The 8686-nt window shown below is 39.3% G+C and overlaps 1 protein-coding gene across 3 annotated transcripts in view; it reads right to left on the bottom strand.

Annotated features, from left to right (window-relative positions):
• Positions 1–3800: 3800 nt before the first annotated feature.
• The window catches only part of PRRC1 (proline rich coiled-coil 1), a 36937-nt gene continuing 32051 nt past the window's right edge, over positions 3801–8686 (bottom strand). For all 3 annotated transcript variants that reach the window (XM_019516857.1, XM_019516859.1, XM_019516858.1), the window contains one exon: positions 3801–5366. In XM_019516857.1, coding sequence (XP_019372402.1) covers positions 5157–5366 — 210 coding nt within the window. In that variant the 3' untranslated portion in view covers positions 3801–5156. The remainder of the gene's footprint in view (positions 5367–8686) is intronic.

Below are 8686 nucleotides of genomic sequence, written 5' to 3'. Positions count from 1 at the left end.
TAGAAAATCATAGGGAGAACTGGCACTAAAAAAAAAAAAAAAAAAGAAGAAAAAAAAGAAGAAGAGTATTTAAGGTCATTGACACTTATACCAACAGAATTAGATTTAACTCCTTTAAGATTTTTTAAACCTATAAATTATGTTTTCTTTTTCTTAAAATAATAATACCATTTAACATCTCTTTGCTTTAATAATTTTTCCTGAAAATTGAACTCTTTCCCTATCAGCATATAGCACTAGCAAAGTGTAAAGAACTGCAAATTTTACATTAGCTTACCTACACATATTGTTTACCAGTCTCTCACAGCCTAACCAAATGTGCTATTTCACAGCTTAGATGTTAGTGTTAGGCTAGGAACAAAATAGAAACAGGTCAAGCCAAGTTATGAAGTTATGGGTTTGTTTGTTTGTCTATATAATCATACCAAAAGGTGCACAACCTTCACTTGGATAATAATCCTGACTTTAAAGCAAAACACCTACAAAATCTTACAACAGTACTTTGCTATTCTCTGACCCGGCACCTGGGAATGGAGAAACGTGGCACTATTGCTGCTGTGTACAGGGAACAAGATGATTGGTAGAAGTGTGATCTTGAACATGGAATAATACAACCAAAGAAAGCACTGTACTTGTAAACAGCAGCTTTGAAGTACCAGCATCCTTCCACTTGTGTTCCACTCTGAACATTCCTATAGTGGATACTGGGCGACTCTACAGGGTTTCCTGCATACTGTCCTTACCCACTTCTTCACTTCCAATTAAACCTGCACATTTTGACACCCACCCATTCATGCAGCTTCAGCTACTATCTACATGGATGACCTACAAACTTATTTCTCTCCCCTATACTTCCATATCTTTCCTTCCTTATCCAGTTAAGTTCAAATCTCATGCATCATCTTTGATTCCTTCCCCATCTCAAACCATGTCCAGGTGCTATCATATCCCATATTTGTCACTTCAAGGTTACACTAATGTAACACACTCTACAAGGGGTTGCATTTTTAATTCTTTCAGAAGCCAGAACTGATGCAGAAGACAATTCCCTATTAGGTGACTGAGGTATCCCATATTAAAAAGTGTGACTCCCATGATGAAAGGTGAGCTTCTAAAAAATTCAAGAAGTGCTGGTTTTGAGTTATAAAACCCTAACCCCCTGGAAATAAGCTACTTGAGATTGCCTTTTCCTGTCCCCCTTTCCCTCTTGCCCCCACAGTCTTCCAGTTAACAGAAGAGCCAATATATATCTTCCTCCATTTAATAGGAAGGGAGCAGAGTATTAGCAAGAACACAGACTCAGAAGTAAAACAGCTTGAGCATTGTCAGCTTTTGAGGATACACTGTAAGATATGTGTTTTGTCTGCCTTTTGTATGGAGGTGTTAGTATCTGTATGAAGAGTGGCTGGTTGGTAAGGAGTGCAAGCTGGCAGAAAACTGAATTATTTGGCAGGGTATGTGGAGCTGTGTGTAGGCACATTTCATCTTCAAACAAAGTAGACAGATCTGTGCTTTCTTTCACAGAAGTTGTTCAGCTGGGAGCCTGCTGTATACAAATTCATCTTGATGCCTGCAATGAACTGAAAAGGTTCGGGGGCTGGGGCACATGGCTGAGGAAACTGGGCTTATTTAGTCTGGAGAACAGAAGACTTAGGAGGGATTTAACAGCAGTGTCATCTACCTGAAGGGTGGTTACAAACAGGATGGAGCTAGACTGTTCCCAATGGTGGCAGACGACAGAACACAGAGCAATTGTCTCATGTTGCAGCAAGAAAAGTTAGATATTAGGAAAAACTCTTTCACCAAGAGAGTAATACAGCACTGGAACTGGTTACCCAGAGAGGCTGTAGAACCTCCACCCTTAGAGGTTTCTTAAGACCCAGCTAGACGAAGCCTTGGCTAGACGATATAGTTAGGGCTGGTCCTGCTTTGAGCAGGGGGTTGGACTAGATGACCTCCTGAGGTCCCTTCCAGCCCTGATTTTATATGATTCTATGACCTGAATTATTTATGTAATTCTAAGTAATTAGGAACAATTAATACATTTTAACTGGAAAACACTGTGTTGGCTTTACCTTGTATTATCAAGGTAAGAACTTAAATCCAGATCTTGTCGGTTTGAATTGCCAACTATGGCCTTCAAGTTTTCATGTTTCTAGCAGCCTTCTGTAATGGCACTGATCTCTTTCTAGATCTATTTGCATTCCACTGGAGCAGATATGTTTTGTCTGATATACTCCAACCATTCAGAATTTAGTGCATCACTTGTGAAGTCTTAGCAGAATGTTTTTCTCCAGAAAACAGAAACTAGAGAATTCTCTTACAATTAGCATGAACTGCACTAACCTACCTGTGCTCTAACTATAACCAGGTGCCAAAACAGGACAAAAAGAACACTGCCACCCTTCCATAGCTGGAACCCTCCCAGCTGCAAACCTACGTGAGGGACTCCAGGGTCAGTTCTGGCTTATAGTTAGCATGGATTGCCCTACCTACATGTGCCCTAACTCCAGGAGCCCCGCCAATCCCAAAGAGAAAGACATCCTAAACCATAAAGCAAACTCTAAAGAAAAATAGCACTAAACTATATTTTTCCGAACTAGTTTTGCAGCACTTGAAGCATCAGCAGATGCTAGGAATTCAGTCACTGAACTAGCACTGACTTCTGAATGAACTGAGGGATGATGAACTTTGAAGCAAAAAAGGCACAATACTGCCGTATATTCTACACAACAAATCTCAGTGGGGCAGTTGTGTAACCTCCATCTTAGCAAGTAGCATCACAGAAGGTAGAAATCACAGCCATCTTTTCTTGCTCAGCTGTCACTGCAATAAGCAAGGTGCTAAGAAACCGGCTTTATGGGTGACAACTGCCAGGAGAGAGAAAGGACAAGAAGAGAGAGAAAACAGTCCTAGGAGAAAAACCAAACAAAACAACCATTTCAGTTTTAATAAGCAAAGATTAACAGCCTGTCTGCTCTATACCTGGACACACAACCTCACGAAGTAGTAAAAAATTCTCTCCTTCACCTTCTCCACACCTTGAGAAAATGGTTATAGTAAAGGAAGAAGCAGCTAACATTTTGTACAGCATCTATTAAAGGAAAAGGATGCACTAGTGAGAAGAACAAAAGGGTTCCTGTGACGTCTTTTTTGGATTATGAAATAGTGGAAGATGCTGCTGTGCTCCGGCAGGTGTGATTAGATGACGGGAACAGCTTTAGGCATCTAACAACTTACCTGAAAATACTTTCTGAGTTGTATGTTGCTACAGCAGTGGTACCATTAACAATAACTGAATAAACTCATTATGGGAAAGACTGTACACAAAATAAAAACAGAAAATTTGGCTCCCAATTTGTCCACCTCCCAAACTCCCCCTCCTTCTTTTACCCACTTATTTTAAAAAGCTTAATGAGGAGGAAAGATACATGCTTACAGGAGTCTCAGCACTAGTCTGAACCACTCTTCACATTCTTTTCTTGGCATGGGAAAGAGAAAGATGTTAAGTATTCTAAATTTGTGAAAGAAATGAGGCATGGAGAAGTTTAATGTAAATATAGCAAAAACCATAGAAAGTATTCTTGAACACTTGCCACTGGCTCTCTCCAATGCTTATGGACAGATACTTCAAAGAAAAAGGAACTAGGTTTTTTTCAGAAAAAGCTACATGGAATACATACCAGATACACAAGTCATCTGTGCAAGATGCAGTAAAAACTCATTCATACAAGTTGTGATTGAAAAACAAAACAAAGAAAAAACCCCACACATTTAAAGTAAAAGGGTACAATTCTTTAGGAAAAAAACATTTATTTAAATCTAATTTACACTGTAAGCCAATTATGGCAAAATATATTACTTGGAAACAGGACAGAATTTCACTGGGTACAAACAGGAGTTGGCTAAACAGTATATAAAAATGTCCTCTGAAAGCATCTACAAAAGATAAAGGCAGATCAGTATAAGCTGAAAAACTATTGTTTAAGGCAAAGCAATTATTTTTTTTTTTTTTAAAAAAAAAAAAAAAAAAAAAAGCTATCATCAAAATATTACCTCTCCCAAGTATCTCCATCTTTCTGAATAAAAATGTAGGATCATGTTTGAGCATAGATATAGGGCATTTTTAGCTATGAAGAAATGCCACAAAGACTTGCAATGAAATGCAGTGAGTCCATGACACCTGTAAGGCAATTCAGGATTCTGTACCTGGTTTCAAAAATACAGAATGTCAAAGCAAATGATATGAGTGTCACATTTTGCTAATCTGCTGATGGATGAAAACAGATAAAAATTACTTAAGACTCTTCAGTATGCAAGCACAGAATAACTGTCTAAAGATAAGAAATAAGTAAATGAATTTTGTTAAATTCCATTGCCGAGACATTTTCATGCGCACATCCTGTCTGATCTAATGTTCATTAAAACAGCTCAGTCTTCCTGTTGGTTTCACTGGGAGATGGACTGAATACATACTACAAAAAAACTAAAACAAAACAAAAAGTGGAAGACAAGAATTCAAATTTGGACCAGATCTCAACTATAAGAGGCATTCATTTATGCTCTCTCTCAACCATTCACTTTTAAAATACTTTAAAATAACTCAGCATCAGTCCTGAGATGATGTACGTGTAGAGAAAGTACTAAGCACCTACTTATCTTAGGTCCATAGAAAATATCCAACACAGAGGTACTGAATTGAAATGCAAAAATACATTGGAGATGCTATGAACAAGGCTACTACTGCCATAACTAGTAAATATTTGTACCCCTCTTTAAAAATTATACTTGAGTAAATATAATATTAAATTTGACTTTTCAACAAATGCCTATTACATATCTGAAATGAAAATGCATCCTCCATCCAACAAATTTTAGTGCTATGTGATCCTGCTGTACCAGTTCACTCTAATTTTCTCTTTATGCATCATATTAGAAGTCAATATAATTGATAAAAAAGGAGTTGTTCATTTCCATTATTGAAACAATACCTTTGCTTTCTAAAAAGAAAAAATATATATATTTTTACAGGTAGATTAAAAAATTGTGCTGTATCCAACAAGGACTAAAATGTTTAGCTGAAGATGCAATCTTTTCTTTCACATCAGACAGAAAGGGGGTTGGGGAGGAAGTTCTCTTTAGTGTCAGGTCTTCTTTCAAACGGTCCTGGGTGGTAAATGCTGTCTGTACATTCCTGCTAGAGCCTTGGCTGCACTGTAGATCATTTGTCGACGGGACATAGCAGTGAATGCCACATGCCAATCGGTCCTGTTGACATTCAGCAAAGTTTTCTCCAGCACTTCCCCCACCGTCACCAATAGGCCCGACCATCTCAGGTTATAGTCCTCGGGAGTAAGATTCTGAGCCTGCGTAATAATAATAGATGAAATTATTTAATTAATGAGGTAAAAGGTCAGACTCTAAAATCCTTGTCTTCATTAGTACCTTATTTGGACAGTAGCCCTATTCATTCCAATGGGCTCACTTGAGAATAAGAAATATGCAAAGATTGAAGGTCCTGCAATCCTAGTTCTAAAAATTTGTCTCTTGGTAACTGGATACTCGGTCCAGTCAATGGGACTTTTTAAAGTTCCACACATTATGTTCCTAGATGACACTAGACATTCCCAGGGCTACTGTGTAGTTTGCCTAGTAACAAAGTCACCCTGGCGTTACCACAACGTTGTATTGAAAAAGCCGCCAGCCAGATGTAATCAATAAGGATATGTGTACTTATAGAATGATTTTCATCTTTAGAGGGCTTTAAAAATGTCCAATCCTTAAAACAGCCCTATGAAACAAGTACATGCTCTATCTCAATAAGGAAATGGAGGATGTGATTGCAAGTTATTTGCCCAAGAACAGAGAGGGAGCCCACACCAAAAGAAGGGTTAGAACTTGGCACAGAACTGGAAATCAGATGCCACATAGGCATCTATTTTTATAATTCTGTATTACTACATTGCACAACTTCTTTATGGATAAACTACACTTACTGGGCTGTTTCTCTGCTACGCACTACTAACCTCGGATACAACATCCTGCAAATGGATAGTGGAATGTCAAGTGAAAGATGACAGTAACAAGTGGTTCAATAGCAGTCCAAGGGGACAAATGGCTTATCATCCCTGTCAGGAGCAGACTTGTTCAAAATGAGTCATGCAAAAATGACCTGCGTAGACGTGTAGAGGGCACTAGACACGAGTCATAGAACAAAGCAAATATGAAGGGACTCTTAAATACATTGTAAATACGCAAGGAAAAGGACAAATGTAGCAGAAAGAACTGAGCAAATGGAAGGAAGCACAGCTTTACAGCAGTGGGAGAGATAAAGGGGTTTTTTCATATGTGAACTAACCCATAACATCAAATTGGGATAGATAAGGTAGTTTTGATTTTTTTTTACTTCCAGTTAATTCAGACATGTTGAACTGAATTGATGGAAATGCTGTATTTCGAGCTACTGTTATTGGACATCCACAAGAGAAAAAAAATCTGATCCTTTAAATAAATGCTTCAGTATTGGGTCAAGAGCAACATAAACATAGCCTAGGACTGTTTTTTCATGGATGGATTATCTCGTGAGTAGGGAAAACAAAAGTCCTAAAACTATAAAGCACAAAAGGTGGACATAGTCCCTTTATATAGGAAATTAAGAGTTATTTCTGTTGGTTATAATCCAATGCAAGTTTAAAAGTTTACACTCACTCCTACATAGTGTCCATATACCATATCAAGTGACACTGAACCTGGTTATATACCATATTTACTTGAATACAAGATGAGATTTTCCCTCCCAACTGGCATGGGGGGAGAAGATATAACTGCATATAAGGAAATCTCACTAAATATGTTGTCTATCATTAAACTGCTGCCAAAAGCAGCATATGCTCAGCAATGGAAACCCATTATGAAGTTGATTAAACGTAGCCAACACTGAGTATGACAAACACATGGCCCACACTGGGCAAACTTTTTATTTTTAAGGAAAATTTTTCATGTCCCAGGTCAAATTAGCCGAATTAGCCAGATCAGTTCCAAATCATTTTAACTGTTCAAGAACTGTATATGGCAAGTATCCTCCATCCCACACTTTTCAGTCTGGGGCTTCAGATTCTTTTAAATCTTTTGGCAGGCATCCTATGTGCAGACCCAAACCCAGAGGCTTGGGGTTCAGATGCCCCCAAGTTTCACTTGCCCTCAGCTGTATGGCTGCAGGAACAAGCTAGGGAGGAATTTCCCATTTCCATAGAGTCGGCATGTAGCCAAGATCCTCCCACTGGAAGCCGGCCAGCGGTAAGCTAACTATGAGGCTCTCGTAGGGAGTCCTGTCCACATGCAGACAAAGGTGCACCCTCTGCTACACAGTGCCATTTGAAAGTGCATTCCCTTGGTTATGGTATCTCCCCTGCCCACACTGGGCAAACATGTTAGGTTTGTTTGTTTTGTATTTTTTTAAAGGAATTTTTTTGTGCCCCCCAAGTCAAATCAGCTAAATCAATTCCAAATCCATGCAAGTCATTTCCAGAACCATGTGTGACCCTGCTACTGGCAAGCATCCTCCCTTCGCCTGGGGCTTCAGATACTTCCAAATCCTTTGGCTGGCATCCTACACGCAGAACCAAGCCCAGAGGCTTGGGGTTCAGATGCCCCCCGATTTTGCTTGCCCTCAGTTATATGGCCACAGCAGCAAGCTAAAGAGAAGGCTCTGGCTTTAGATTAATACATAGTACAAACTATACATGATAATGATAAGTAGGTGCCAAAATGCAGCTCAAAAGTGTGTTTATGGAGGACTTGTGCTAAAACTTGCACCAGTTTTAGAAAAAGGTTTGATTCTGGATTAACTAAGTGCATGAGTACTACATACAAATTGCTACAGCCATGCTTAATTTCAAGGTTATTGTTTTGAAATTTGTCCCTCACTTCCCTGTTCTCAGAGAGAGCAGGATCTGTCAATAAGGAGTGAGGAAAAGGTGTGCGGGGGGGGGGGAAGCAGAGAACAAAGGGGCTACCTGACCTACCCCCCACCCCCAATTTATTTTCCCTGCTGTAGCAGTGGGAATGTGACAAATTCAAGGCAAACCTCCAGTACAGTAATTAGATTCTATACCTAGAAGAATTATAACAATTTTATAAAATTTTCCATATACGGAATCTAATTACTGGGGGGGGTCATCTTATAATCAAGGTTGTCTTCTATTACAGTAAATACCATACATCAATTAAGCAGATCCATTTATGAAATCTTCCTTGTCAACCCCTGCTATGTAGTAAATAAAACTTTTCAAAGTCTGAAGTCTTTTAACCTAAGAAGGAATCATACTACTTGAATCTATAATCTGGTCACAAAATCCTTGGACACAGGTGTCATGGTGGATATAGTCTTTCTGGATTTTAGGAAGGCCTTCGACAGTCTCTCACCCCATTCTCATTAAAAAATTAGGAGATTGTGGTGTCGATGCCTACACAGTCAGATGGGTCACCAATTGGCTGGAGGGCCGCACCCAGAGAGTGGTGGTGGACAGGTCATTTTCGACCTGGAGGGATGTGAGCAGTGGGGTCCCCCAGGGCTTGGTCCTTGGGCCCGCACTGTTCAACAACTTCATCAGCGACTTGGACGAGGCAGTGAAAAGCACCTTGTTCAAATTCGCAGATGACACTAAGATGTGGGGAGAAGTGGGCA

Source organism: Gavialis gangeticus, unplaced genomic scaffold (genome assembly GCF_001723915.1).
Source record: "Gavialis gangeticus isolate Ggan-Ray unplaced genomic scaffold, GavGan_comp1, whole genome shotgun sequence".
Lineage (NCBI taxonomy): Eukaryota > Metazoa > Chordata > Crocodylia > Gavialidae > Gavialis > Gavialis gangeticus.
This window is presented reverse-complemented; position numbering and strand designations above follow the sequence as displayed.